Below are 14,921 nucleotides of genomic sequence, written 5' to 3'. Positions count from 1 at the left end.
GTGGTTGAGGAGTCAGATATGGATCCGGAGGTGTTTTAGGTTCTTTAGTATGTGTGGGTTAGAGCTATTGGCATTCCAAAATTTGCTAGAACTGAGTTTGCTATTATAAAGCTTGCCAGGTTGGTTGGTGATCCAGAGGAGGTGCATTTACCATCTTTGTAGTGGGAAGCGGTGTGGGTAAAGGTGTCATGTCGAAATCCTAACAAGATAGGTGGGACATCTTAAGTGTTTATTAACAAGAAGGGTAGGAAGATAACTTGGTATTTTTAGATAAGCTCCAGAATTATCCACCATCTAAGCCAGATGATGAAGAGGATGATGTTACTGATGAAGAAGACCTAGAATCATAGGAGAGCCATGGATGGCTGGAATCGGGCAAACCTACACCTGGTGATACTAGTCAGAAATATGGGTCTGGTTCTTCTAGTCATCAAAGGCAGGTTGCTATGGGTAGTTCTGAGAGTACTGGTCCACTTGCTGAAGAATTAGAGATGAATTCTCAGGGACCTAATGATGATACATATGATTATCTGAGGTTGATGGCAAAATCTGACATTTTTCAAGATATCCATGATTTAGCTGCTAGTTTAAATCTACAGGGTGATCTGGAACTTGAAAATGATGTGTCATCTGATGGGGTTCATACATCTCTTTTGGAAGGTGTAGTATCTGATGGGGTGCTAGTCTGCAACAATGAGGACAAAGTAGCAGATCCTGTAACGACGAAGACTTTGGAGTCGATCTTGACTTATCCAGAGGAATCATGTGGGGTTTTGAAACTTAAGCCAGTCAAGAGTGGCCTGGTTAATTTCAATACTAGACACAGTTCGAGAATTCAAGAGGAAGAGGGAGCAATGCAAGATAAATTGAAAGCCAGGTCAGCTGATGCAAAAGGTATTAAATTCATTCCCTCATCTTCTTGTTCTACTGATACTTGCTCCTTAGATTCTATGGCTAGAGTATGTGGTTTCTCATTGGGGCAAGATGAGGTTTCTAGAATTGCTAACATTTCTTTGATACATGCTAAGGAAGATGCTTTCATTGCTTTGCAAAAAACTAAGCAAAAGATTGAGTCGAGTTCTGTTATCCCAAATGATACAATTATTAGAGTTCCTTTGGAGATTGAGAGTTCTGTGGATTTGAGCCCCTAGGTGTTAGAGTTGATGGGGGTGGTGCTGATATATAGAATAATTTATCTCATAGAGATCAAGGATGAAGATTCTGTATTGGAATATTAGAGGACTGGGAAATGCAGGGAGGAGGAAATTACTTTTAGAATTAGTTAATAAACATTCTTTTGATTGCATCTGTTTACAGGAAACCATTAAGTCTTCTTTTAGATATAGAGATTTAGAGAGGTTCGCTGGTCAGAAGGATATGTCTTGGTCCTGGTTGCCTTGTTCTGGGCACTGAGGTGGTTTGCTCATGGGTGTGGATAAAGAGTTGGCTATAGTTACAGCTGAAGATGTGGGTATTTTTTATCAATGTTTCAATCTTACCATGAAGGCAGATGGTTTTCAGTGGGTGATTTTCAATGTATATGGCCCTGCTCATGATGATAGAAAGTTAGAGTTCTTGGAAGAGATTCAATCTAAAGTTCAGTCGGTGGAATGCCCTATGATTCTGGGTGGAGATTTTAATTTGGTGAGAAGAATTGAGGAAAAATCTAATGGAAATGTGAATGTTCAGATGATGGAGGCATTTAATGAAATGATCAATAATACAGCTCTCAGGGAACTACATAGGACTGGAAGTCGTTTTACTTGGACGAACAAACAAAATCCTCCGATTATGTGTGTTCTTGATAGAGTTTTGGTGTCAAATTCCTGGGAAGATAAGTTCAATCTGACATCGGTGGTAACTGGTCCGCGGCTTGGATTAGATCATAATCCTCTTATAGTGGACACGGGAGGCAATGTATCAGGTCAGCAGTATTATTTCAGATTTAGTGCTCATTGGCTCAAACAGGAGGGTTTCAGAGAATAGGTGAGAGATAAATGGCCTTTAAGGTTTAAATATGATCATTTAGATCATTGGCATGTGATCTCAAGTAAATTGAGGAGAGCTATAAAGGGCTGGGGTCAGAATCTGGATAGCCAGAGAAGAAAACAGATTAAAGAAATTATTAGAAGAATTGCCATATTGGATGATTGGAGTGAGAAAAGAGAATTGTCTCATATGGAGTGGGATGAAAGATATGCTTTAGATCATACCTTTAACCAGATGCTGTTAGAAGAGGAGTTACAATGGCAAAGAAGAAGTGGTGAGAAATAACTGTTGGCTGGTGACTCAAATTCTAGTTTATTTTCACAAATGTGCTAATGGCAGGAGAAGGAAAATGCATATTTCAATGCTGGAGGTGAATGGTCAAGAAGTGGTTGAGCCTGGCAGCCTTAGAGATCACTTCAAATCTTCTACTTTGATTGTTTATACGAGCTTCATTCTCATTGGCTTGAACTAGTTGATTTGCATAAGCTTCAAACTCGAGTTGAACCATCTTCAAGCTTCTTCACGTGCCATGAGCGATTATATTGTTGAGGTTGAATTTATCACTTGTATAGCTCATCGACTTGATTCAAACACTTGGGTGGCTCATGAATAATTCATATGCTACCACTAGAAGCATGCAAACATAGAGGCAATAGTGGTAGAACGTGAACTTAAACTCATCTATAAAAGACTATAAATTTAAGGGGTGTCACATCGCTTCACTATTCATCCGCGGCTCCAACAATCTCATATCACTGTATATCAACAGTAGCAGGCGCGCACACTGTTTACCTGGCGCCGATAACGCCCCCCCCCCCCTCCCCCGAAAAAGATAAGGGTCAGCCCAAAAAAAAAAATTCAATTTTTTTTTCCACCTCCTTCCCACGCGAAGCGTGGGCACCCACGCTAGTTTATTTTCACATGTATGTCCTTAATAAGCTCACAAATATGCGCGGTCAACAAAATTCTTCTACGCACAATAATAATGCAAGCGATTTGGGTTCACGGGTGACGACCTCTCTCATCACCATAAACATCATTCACATGCCGGTGATTAGATACAGTACTCTCAAGTAATAAGTAATATAAAACTAATGGGCATGTCTGGTCACAGACACAGCAGGGATGGTATATGGCCAGTGAATGATTCTCTTGCTTTCAGGCGAGCGTACTGTCCCGTGTCGCATCCGCAAACTAATAGGGAGGCCGGCAGGCAGATTGATGGCCGGCACAAGGGTACGTAGCGCTAGATCCTCACATGCATGCACCAGCCTTGGCACATCCTTTTTTTCCTTGGCGTTTTTGTTACATGTTTCCTCTTGAAATGAAAAACAAGGCGCTATGGGCTCGTTCGCTGGGTCTGACCGAGACCAGCCAGTCGGCTGGAACCCCTCTTAAGTTATTGTTTATCAAACCAGCCGAATAGTATTTTTCTCTCACAACAAACCAGTCGGAACAATATTTTTCAGCCAAGTTTCAGACCAGCGAATGGGGCCTATATATAAAACTCTTTATTTAGTTTGACAGCAAGACGTTAAAATTAAAGCTCAACCAATAAGAAGGTCAACAGTACACTAGTTGAAATATATCATTCCCTTCTGTGTTCAAAAATAAATATAGGTGTCTTAGTTTTTGTTCTAAGACAAAACTTCTATTAATACATTGTATTAAACTATGTCCATGTAAAAATATGCTGTTAAGCATCAAATTAGTTTCGTTAAATCCATCATAAAATATATTTTTACAATGTATTTATCATATTATTTGATAGTGTAGATGTTAATATATTTTGTTATAAATTTGATCAGAGTTTGAAAATTTATCTTAAAACAAAACTAAAATTACGTAGAACAGAGAGAATAAGTGTATTATATATCTGCAAACCAAAAGACACACCACAAGTAGTCTGGAGGTTTTCGCTGAATGTTTCTACTGAGCTGTGCTCAGTCACCCTGGATGTCGTCTGTTACATCAGGGCATATTTTCTGTTTCTTTCTGTAATCTTCTGAATGCTGTGTATTTCTGTTAGCTCAGATGGAAATGGGGTTTCCCGCGTGGAAAAAAGAAAAAAAAAGTAGCTCAATTTCATATCAAATTCTTATATTCTTCCTCTAACAAATCCTTCCGCCACCCACCATTTCACCATCTCGTGAAGAACTAGAAGCTTCTCATATGACATATATATATATACATGTACGTTCCCGTCACTGAATTTATTGGCAGCAGTAAACTAATCGAGATGCCAGTTAAAAACTACCGTACCTTTCGTTTTGACGTGACAGTCTCAGTGAGTCAAAGAATCCTCTGATGGTTGAGATGTTACCTACACACATGTGAACTGTGAAGTGGCATAAAACATATAATCCAAGTTAACAATCATAAGGTATTCATATACAGACGAAATTAACCATTAATCGAGGCTTAGGCAAAGCTACTACTAGTATATAGCATGTCCTTTTCATTTGGTGCAAAAATGGGCATCTAGCGATCCATGCCATTTGGTGCACAAAATATGCTATCCATGCGAGGACGACGACGCAGCTTTTCAGCGAACCCTAAATCTTCCTCTAACTCCTACCGCAAGTTCGATCTATCGCTACTACCTAATGCAGTCTTTTCCCATCACGTCATCGTAGAGAAAGAGATTCTCATCCATTCATGAAACAAGCTAAAAAAAAGGTATAAGCATCGACTGGAAATCAGCTGGAGCATGGAGTACTATACTCCGAATGGGAGCAGGTATCTCACTTGTCACATGATGCATGGCTGCATCGATCATTGGCTCATTGCAGGCTGATGAAGCTAGACTCTCACACAAGCGACTGCAGCTCATGACGTATATATAGCGTCTTCATTTCCCTCTCGGCAAGAGCTTAGATCCCTAGCTAGCAGAGCGAGCATGATATAAGCTGACATTATATGCAATGCCGCCGGCGACAAGCACGCGGCCGCAGTTGCGCCGTCCGGTGCCGTTGCTGACGACGGTCGTTTCCGTGGCGCTCCTGTCACTCCTGTGCTTTCTTGTCGCTGCTGATGCAAGCAGATCGCTGCACTACCACTGGAAGCATAGGAGGAGGCATCACCACGGGCACCACCGCGCGGAGAACTACAGCCACATCTGCATGCCCCCTGTAGCGCCACCTCCTGACGTTGATGGCGATTCTCCGGTCGAATCGCCGGCATTGCCTCCGGACGTTGGCGGCGCGCTGCCGCCGTGCTCCTGCCACGACAAGCCGTGCCCGCTTCCGCGTAGCCCGTTAAAGGCACCGGCAGGCGCGCCAAGTATGACGCCCACTTCATCAGCCAAGCCTTCCCCTTTCTCCTTGGCCAATCCGCCGTCGCCCGCGCCAGCCACTGCACCATCTCATTCTCCTCCGAATCCACTGTCGTCGCACCACCCGGTTCAGCCGCCCACACTTCCTCCCGCCAAGACGCCGTCCTTGTCCCCGTCCAAGCCACCGGCTTCTTCATTGGCCAAGCCACCGTCGCCGGACATCGTACCATCTCATTCTCATGCCAAGCCGCCGCGCGTGCTTCCAGACGCCAAGCCACCGTCGTCGTATGCGGCCAGGCCACCGTCACAGCCACCAAAAAGGGCGCTGGCACCATCGCCGTTCTCCCCTTCCAAGCCACCGTCGTGGTCACCTTCTCATGCCAAACCGCCACCGTGTACTCTGGCTAAGCCACCGCAGGCCCAGACACCAAGACTCGCCCCTGCCAAGCCACCAATGCGATCGCCAGCCCATCCACCGAAGGTGTCCCCAGCAAGTGCACCGGCGCACCCAACGGCCGAGCCGCCAAAGACAGCTCCTGCCAGGGCGCCGGGTTTCTCTTTCTCCCATGCCAAGCCACAGCCACCAGTGGCTTCGACGGTGAAGCCACCACGACTCGCCCCGGCCAAGCCTCCAGCGCCATCGCCATCGCCAGCCCAGCCACCGCGGTGTTCCACGGCAAATCCGCCAGTAGCTCCTACTGTGTCAGCGAAGCCACCGGCGCACCCTCCTGCCGCGTCAAAGTCAATTCCGCCGCCGCCCCCGCCGCTCCCACCACCACCGGCATCCACGAACAGCTCATCATCGTGGGGCAACGTGTTCGACGTGAGGGCGTTCGGGGCGTCGGGCAACGGCTCAGGCAACGACACGCGCGCGTTCCGCGCGGCGTGGAAGGCGGCGTGCTCGTCCAACTCCACCACGGCCACGCTGCTGGTGCCGTCGGACGGCGTGTTCACCATCAGCTCCACCATCTTCGTCGGGCCGTGCAAGTCCGCTCTGACCTTCCAGGTAAGTTAATTTGAGCTGCCTCTTCAAAATCATTGACCCAAGCCAAGGCGGCAAGGCCCAATTTTCACCCTACCGTGACTGTGAATCGCGTCGCTGCAGATCGACGGCGTGCTGATGCCGCCGGACGGGCCGGCGAACTGGCCGGCGTCCGACAGCCGGAAACAGTGGATAGTCTTCTACAAGGCCGACGGCATGACGCTGGCGGGGGAAGGCACCATCGAAGGCAACGGGGAGGAGTGGTGGGACCTCCCGTGCAAGCCTCACCGGGTACGTGTACGTGGCTCGCGTCTCTCTTGCGGGGTCACCTTGTCATGGCGTTTACCTGGACCAAACATGTGTGACGTTCGTGTCTATGTTCGCGGTTCAGGGCCCCAACGGATCGACGCTGCCCGGGCCATGCGACAGCCCTGCAGTAAGCTAGCTCGCCGACCACATGGATTTCACTCTGTTCTTTGTCCATGTCCTTGGCCTCACTCTCTTCGTGGTATCTGCAGCTGCTACGATTCTTCTTGAGCAACGACGTGGCGGTCCGCGGCCTGCGAATCGAGAACAGCCCGCAGTTCCACCTCAAGTTCGACGACTGCGAGCGGGTGCGCGTCGACGGCCTCTTCGTCAGCTCGCCGGCGTTCAGCCCCAACACGGACGGCGTCCACGTCGAGAACACCACGTCTGTCCAGATCCTCAACTCCAGGATCTACAACGGCGACGACTGTGTCTCCATCGGCGCTGGCTGCTCCGACGTCCACATCGAGAACATAACATGCGGCCACGGCCATGGCATAAGGTAAACTTGTCAGCGTGCACCTGTGCCGGTGCTGTTTCTAATGTGTCAGCTGACGCGTCAAGCTCATGATGGCGCCCACGCAGCATCGGCAGCCTGGGCGTGCACAACACGCGCGCCTGCGTGTCCAACATCACGGTCCGGAACGCGCGGATCCTCGACTCCGACAACGGCGTCCGGATCAAGACCTGGCAAGGCGGCACAGGCGCGGTGTCGGCGGTCGAGTTCGCCGGCGTGCAGATGCAGAACGTAAAGAACTGCATCGTCATCGACCAGTACTACTGCCTCGGAAGCGGGTGCGCCAACCAGACCTCCGCGGTGCGCGTGGCCGGCGTCACGTACCGGGACATCCGCGGCACGTACAACCCGCAGGCCGGCGCGCCCATCCGCCTCGCGTGCAGCGACGCCGTCGCCTGCACGGACATCACCATGTCCGGCGTCGAGCTGCTGCCGGCCAGCGGCGGAGTAGGAGGACGCGCAGGAGCGCTGCTTGCGGACCCCTACTGCTGGAACGCGTACGGGGTCATGGAGACGCTCACGCTGCCTCCTGTGTACTGCTTGCAGGAAGGCCGCCCGGAGTCTCTGCAAGATCAGCTCACCGGTTGCTGAGATGACACTTTTTTTTTTTCTTTTATGTATACAAATTATAACGTCTCAACACGCACACTCGATTAGAAAAAGAAAATGAATAAATTCTTTAACCGTCATGATGCTCCACGGGTAGATCTGATCTGTTTATCGACTCGATAGCCTCAAATATTTTCTCCTCTTCAGGAGGTATATTATTCGAATTTTTAACCAGAGGACCATTTTAACTTGCTACTGCTTGTAATCAAGAATAGATAGTACACGCTGTTTCATTCCGTCTCCGCTTAGAAAAGGTCAAGCGGATACTGTCGGTATTCAGCTTGTTCGTTTGGCTGTGGCTTGTCGTAAACGATCGTAAATTTTCAGCCGGAACAATATTTTTCTCTCACACAAACCAGCCAGCAGTACTTCTTCACGAACCAGCAACGATATGAACCAGCCAACTAAACAAGCCCATTGCCTTTCGTCATATCAAACATGTGTCTTACCAGCAGCGGCAAAACCAACGACCGAAAAGTGCTTATTATCAGGTTTTAGCTTGTTAGATATGTAGGCACAATTTAATCTAAGAAATTAATAAAAGATTTATAGCATCATACATGTGCTTGTGTGACCTACTCACAATTGCAATGGTGATGACAAATATACTAAAACATAGGAACACAAACAGTAACAAGAATGGGTGACAAGGCAGATTGGTTATTGTGTTGCCTTAATAATTCGGTAATGCTTAGGAGCAGGCGTACATCTGTCCGGACATCGCTTTCCGGGCCTACGCGCTACCGGCCCAACAGGCCTGCTTTCTCTCCGCGTCTCTCCATCTCTCTCAAAAATATCTCCCCACTCCTATGCTCGCCCAACGCGTGTAGTTGCGCTGTGCGCTCGCTGCTGCCGTCTTCCCTGCCGTGCACCCCATCTCACGTCACACGGCTCCCCATCCAGCGTCGTGCTCCCATCCCACACCGCGCTCGCTCCAGCTCACGGTGCGCCGCGCGCCCACTGCTGCGCGCCGTGTCCTGGCCCCACGCGCGCCGAGGTGCTGCCGAGGTGCCGCCGCCGCCGTTCCCCACCAGAACGTCGTGGTTGCCGTGACGCACAACCTCCGCAAGGAGATGTTGCGATAAAAGTGCATGTTGCAAGGATATGTTTCAAGTGTTTTAGACGTTTTAAAGATATGTTGCAATTGTTTCATATGGATGTTGCAAAACTAGATTGGGACGTTGCACATGTTGCAAGTGTTTCAGATGCATTTGTAAGTGTTTCAGAGGTGTTGTTCAAAACATTTCATATGTTCCTGTAGGATCTCTGGTTGGCCTAGTGGGGGTGAATAGGCATGTCAAAACAAACACTCAAACTTTTATCAAATTCATCCTGTGGAACTACCGCTCTGGAGGGTGGCACTGTCGGACTGCGGCACTGACGGACCAGAATAGTGGCACTGCCGCACCTACAGACAACTTTGAGTCACAGTTCAAAATCCGTGAACGAAAACTTAGATCAAAGAAATTTCCTAGCTTACTGTAGGTATGACAATTACAGATCAAGAGCTAGAAGTGGTAGAAACACCGCACACAAGTAGATCGATTAAAAACCCTAGAAATCACCTCAACCACAATATGTCATGCAAGTAATGTAAATCAAACACAAGTGACACAATGATTCATCCTGTGGTTCGGCTCGCCTACCTCCACGTTGTTGAGGTTAGCCACTAAGATTTAGAGCTTTCCTACCCTTCCTCGTTCTCAAGTCAAGAGACTTAACTCTTGATATGAGGGGTGAGTTTACTAGCTTCAAGAGATGGTTACAAACCTCCCGGGGCTGCCACACAAGTTGGCAAGCTCCACAAGCGACGCTCTAGCCAGCTAGGAGCCAAGCTCCAAGAGTAACAAACACAACCACCGGCCAAAACGTGAACCAAGTGCTCTTTAGAGTTTAGGAATCAATAGAGCTGCTCTTTGATCGAGTTTGGGACCCTTTTTCCTCAAGGATTGATGGGAAAATCAATGGATTTGCTTGAGGGCTTGAGGTCAACAATGGAGGGAGAGAGAGAGAGCTCCTGCTCTGCTTTGGACATGCTCAAGTGAGGAAGAAGAGGTAGGTGACCATTGGGAAGGAAGGGGAAAGGTATATATATACCCCCAGACCTCAACGGCCACTTAAATCGTAGATAGCCATTAGGGAGGAAAGTAAAAGGTATATATACCCCCAGCCCTCAATGGTCACCGCACTCAAGAGGTCAGGCGAGACCAAGCCCGTAGCCTCGAGGTCGTGCGAGACGGATCCCATGACCTTGGGGTCGGGCGAGACGGAGCTCGCACCAAGGGGTCGGGCAAGACGAGTCCCATGACCTTGGGGTCGAGCGAAACGGATCCTACACCCAAGGGGTCGGGTGAGACCGTTTAATACGTATCGAGCCATCTGGGGAAGTCAGCGTGGGCGCTGACTTCCTTGTGCCATGACTCAAGTGCGTTAGTGCCTCTCTTCAAGTGCGACAGTGCCACACCACGCAAGACAACAATGGTAATAGTGAAGTGGGGACTGTCTTGGCTATGAATCTGAGGATGCTTGTGGTTATTTGAGCACTTGGTAGCACATATTAGTTTAAGCATTGTGTCCTCCTTTATAGTACGACTTTTCCTACACTCAAATTCAAGATATAAAAGAATCTTAAACCACTTTTGAGTTTGAAGCCATCTATATTTGTAATTGGAGGCTCCTCCGTTTCGTGTAGCATCCTCGAATATAAACTCCCTGCTTGTCATCTCGATAAATCTCATTAGTTCTCTAATTGCGTGGTCATTATCACCAAAACCCACAATTAAGGCTTGATTGCACTTCCAATCTCCCCCTTTTTGGTGATTGATGACAACCCAATTAGAGCTTACAAAATATATGAAATAAATACTAAGACTTTTTGAGCCATGGTTGCAGATCCTCCCCCTAAGTATGTGAATGAAGAATTGAATTCTCAAATTGTCATAAGAAGCCAAGATTCACATTTTAGTGAAAGTGATGGGGCTCCCCCTACATCCATGCTCTTGTGGGGTGTTGCATACTATATCAGGTATGTAAAACATGATGCAAATGATAGTTTATGCACAACATGGTTTGCTGTTGCAGCTGGGTGCAGCACTTCCGCACTTGCTGTAACAACACAGATCAGAACAGGCACCACACATCATGTGATACATATACAGATATACAATCTAGCACAAATGTATCACAAGCGACAACATAGATTAATATATGTCCATATCTCACACATATATAAAGTACTTAAGTAGCATTATTATATAAATAGAGTTTCTAATGGACTCTCAAACTCTCACCTAACGAAGACTATTCTAAATGGATACGAACGCAGCAACCTCCATGGCGTCAAAAAAGTTATTGACCCCTCTAATTTTCTCCCCTTTTGGCATAAAGCACCAAAAAGAGAAGAAAAGAAGAAATATCAACACCTACTCATCATCTCCTTGGATGTTCGTCCAATCAATATCATCACCTCATGTAGCCCTGGCACCTCCTGCAGTAGTCCCGGCACCACCATCACCATTATCGTCGTTGGAGTCAATATGTGCATGGCCCTGATGGTGAGTAGTGGCAGTGTAGCGAGTGGAACGAGTGGAACGCCTCGACTCTTGTCTTTGACGGTATCCCTCTAGGGTCTCATCCCAATCTGCTGCTCGTCCCTGCTCCTCCTCCTCACCATCTAAATCTGTGTCAGAGAGACTCGGAAGGTCATACTATGGACGAGGTGGAATAGGAGGAAGTGGTGGAAGGTCTTGTCCACGCTGCTGATGCTGCTCAAGCTGTGTCTCATATGCTCTGTCAGCTGCATAGGTGCACTTGCCAAAGATTTCCTTCAATCCCTTGCCAAACTTCTTCATCTTGCCTCCTCTACGAGACCTAGAGCAGGAAGATTCAGGGATGTCTACATGAGCATGAGAGCTCCCTGCTCCCTGAGTAGCTATAGCTGGCTGGGTCTTCTCAATTTTGTAGATGATGTGCATCCCATCTTTTGGAAAATAAAATCTAGTGACCCTCTCAATCATGAACATGAGGTAAGGGGCATAGGGCAGCCCCCTCCTCCCATCCTCCACTACAGATCTCAACTCAGTCCACATGAATCTAGGGACATTAAACCTGTCCCCACCTGGAGCAAATCTAGCCAACATATTTCTCACATAGCCATTAATATCTGAGGCTGCTCCATCCTTTGGGTTGATGGTGTTCCTGATGAGGTTGTTGAGGATGTAATAGAAGCTATGTAGACCACTCCTCTTGCCATCTACAATCCTTCTATCTCTCCACATGTAACTGATGTCACGGATCTCAACTTGAGGTTCATCATGAATGTAAGTGTAACATCTGTGCTCCTCCACAAAGCCAAGAATCCAGCTGAAAGTGATAAAGTCGACTCGGTAGTGCCGACCATCAGTCATCTAGTGAATCTTATCAGAGGTCTAGTCATAAAAGTATGTGGCATGAAACTATGCAAGGACCTCCTCATTCTAGTTATACTAGAAACCCATGATGTCTGAAAGCTGGAACCTATCACAAATTTTGATTACCTTGTCAAACTCAGGCTCCTCCTTCTCCTGCATCTCATCCCAATCAATGTACTGCATCTTGATGATCTTAGTTTTCTTAGATACAAGAATGGCAGTGGCATAAAAGTTGGAATAAAACTCATTCCAGAATCTATAATCAATGCCCAAATCCTTATGCACTTGTCAGAGACCAATACTAGGGTACCCAAAGAGGAGGGGCTAATGGTCATCAACATTAATTCATCCAAACAGTCAAGAGCATGACTATGGCTCCAACCAACCCCCAGGCACGTAGTCATGCTAGGGAGCCTCTAGGGAAGGACTCCACCTTGCCTGACCTCGAGGCCATGGGCTCCACCTTGCCCGACCCCAAGGCCACGGGCTCCGCCTCACCTGACCCTTATGTTTGCGCTCCGCCTTGCCCAACCCTTGGGTTTGCGCTCTGCCTCGCCTGGCCTCTAGGGGAGGGCTCCGCCTCGCCTAACCCTAAGGCCATGGGCTCTACCTTGCTCGACCCTTGGGTTTGCGCTCTGCCTCACCTAGCCTCTAGGGAAGGCTCCACCTCACCCGACCCTAAGGCCATGGGCTCCGCCTCGCCCGACCCTTGGGTTTATGCTTCACCTCGCCTGCCCCTTGGGTTTGTGCTCTGCCTCACCTAGCCTCTGGGGGAGGGCTCTGCCTCGCCTAACCCCAAGGCTATAGGCTCCGCCTCACCTGACCCTTGGGTTTGCGCTCCGCCTTGCCCGACCTCTAGGGAGGGCTCTGCCTCGCCTGACCCCAAGGTTTGCCCGGCCTCTAGGGAGGGCTCTGCCTCGCCTGACCCTAAGGCCGCAGGCTCTGCCTTGCTCGACCCTTAGGTTTGCGCTCCACCTCACCTGACCCTAAGGCCGCAAGCTCTACCTTGCTTGACCCTTGGGATTGCGCTCCGCCTCGCCCAACCCTGAGGCCACGGGCTCTGCCTCACTCGACCTCTAGGGGAGGGCTTCACCTCACCCGACCCTAAGGCCATGGGCTTTGCCTCGCCTGACCCTAAGGCCATGGACTCTGTCTCACCCGACAGAGACCCATGCCACTGCTAACCACTCTAGGTCCAAGTGTATGGGCCTGGGTCAAAGCTCTGACACCAGAGAGGAGACCGACACGCCCTGATGTAACCTACGGCCATGACAGGCCATACCCAAGGATTCACATTAGGAACAATGTCGGGCGTATCGGTGTTGTTCTGCCTAACCCTTGTATGAACACTAATAGGCGTGTTAGTTCACCACGACGTCCGCTAGGATAGAGTGGAGCGCCATGACTGGCAGACGATGCCTATGCATGGCACTAGTGATGGATAGGGCCATGACGTGGAGCCGTCTTTATTGACATCTACCGGGTTGGTAGGACCCACATGAAGGATAATAAGGACCTAGTGATCCTGAAGGCCTTCAGCTCTCTCTCGTTCTTCTCTTTCCCTCTACTATAACCCGTGCTTTCCCTTGGCCTATAAAAGAGAAAGTAGGGCACCCCACAAAGGGGATGGATCAATCAAAATAGGCCAGACCTGATCGAACCATCACGAACCCATCAAACCTCGAATCGACCAGAACACAACACAAGCACACGACTAAGTAGCAATCGAGCTCTCGGCACCCATTCACTCTTTCCACCAGAGACTTGGGACCTATCCCTCTCTTGCCCGTTTTGGTAACCCCTACTACAAACTTTTAGTGCTAGTAATATGAGCAGCAGCAATGAACTAGACGTAGGGACATTCTGCCTGAACCAGTACAAACCTCGTGTCTTCTAAGCACACCATTCGAGCCAGACACGTAATATTAGAAATTTACTCGTTGGTGGTAATTCAAAACACCAACAGTTGGCACGCTAGGTAGGGGCCTTTTGCGCGTCTCGACATCCACAATAGGCCTCGGATGGCTAGTCACCACATCAGCTGGCTCTTGGGAACACACGTGCACCTCAGGGACATGAACTTCATCATCACGATGGAGGGAGAGCTGGTGTAGGCTCCCATCATCGTCCAACCTCTCTACTCCACTGGCCTCGACTTGATTGCTAAGGCGTTTGAGGAGCTGTAGCTGCACACACCGAAGGGCCGTGCCCCTAGGAGTGACCAGCCCCTTGGCTTCGAGTATGGGAGGTTAGAACGTTAGCTTGGTGCCTTCCTAGGACCCCAACCATCCTGGAAGGACCTACGCAACCTCACCTTCTCATTCACCAACATCATGACGTAGCTTGCTAGGGGAGAACCGCTCACCCCAGAATACCTCATCCTGAGCGCCCTGACAGCGCTCTCGTTCGATCTCTGCAACACCGCAGAGACCATTGGCCATCTTGTGGCACAACACACACCTCCATCCCCCATGAATGACGAGTTTGTGGGGATGACCGAATATGTCGCAGAGTCTTTCCATAACCTCCTCATAGGAGAAATAGAGTCACCCTCCACCTCTGACTCCAGTAGGGGGAACCATCACCCCTCTCGTAAATGTTTCATGACAGGTACCCCCGAGGGACACGTCGAAAGCATCCACAAGGAAGAGGCTACCCCAATGAATGACCTTGATGATGAGGTCAAGGGAGACGCAGGTGCCCCACCTCACCTATGGAAGGAGCAGCTCAAGGCCCAACACTAAGAGCTCGAGGAAGCATGACTCCAGCTCGAGCAAGAACACGTGGAGCTCGATCAAGAGATCGAGCACCACAGAGACGGTTGGCATGCGTGTG

General features: G+C 48.8%; 1 protein-coding gene across 2 annotated transcripts; it reads left to right on the top strand.

Annotated features, from left to right (window-relative positions):
- The first annotated feature begins 4,738 nt into the window (after positions 1-4,738).
- On the top strand, positions 4,739-7,731 carry LOC136535498 (polygalacturonase At1g48100-like). 2 transcript variants are annotated; one of them, XM_066527754.1, is made up of 5 exons: positions 4,739-6,269; positions 6,369-6,536; positions 6,637-6,681; positions 6,764-7,053; positions 7,137-7,731. In XM_066527754.1, exons 1-5 carry the CDS (start codon positions 4,914-4,916, stop codon positions 7,657-7,659), a joined length of 2,382 nt encoding a protein of 793 aa, XP_066383851.1. In that variant the 5' UTR covers positions 4,739-4,913; the 3' UTR covers positions 7,660-7,731. The 2 variants fall into 2 exon arrangements, with proteins under 2 accessions (XP_066383851.1, XP_066383850.1); XM_066527753.1 differs by having other exon boundaries at positions 6,369-6,542.
- Positions 7,732-14,921: the final 7,190 nt, after the last annotated feature.

This window comes from Miscanthus floridulus, unplaced genomic scaffold (genome assembly GCF_019320115.1).
Source record: "Miscanthus floridulus cultivar M001 unplaced genomic scaffold, ASM1932011v1 os_996, whole genome shotgun sequence".
NCBI lineage: Eukaryota > Viridiplantae > Streptophyta > Magnoliopsida > Poales > Poaceae > Miscanthus > Miscanthus floridulus.
The sequence above is the reverse complement of the archived record's forward strand: the minus strand, read 5'-3'. Positions and strand labels throughout refer to the sequence as shown.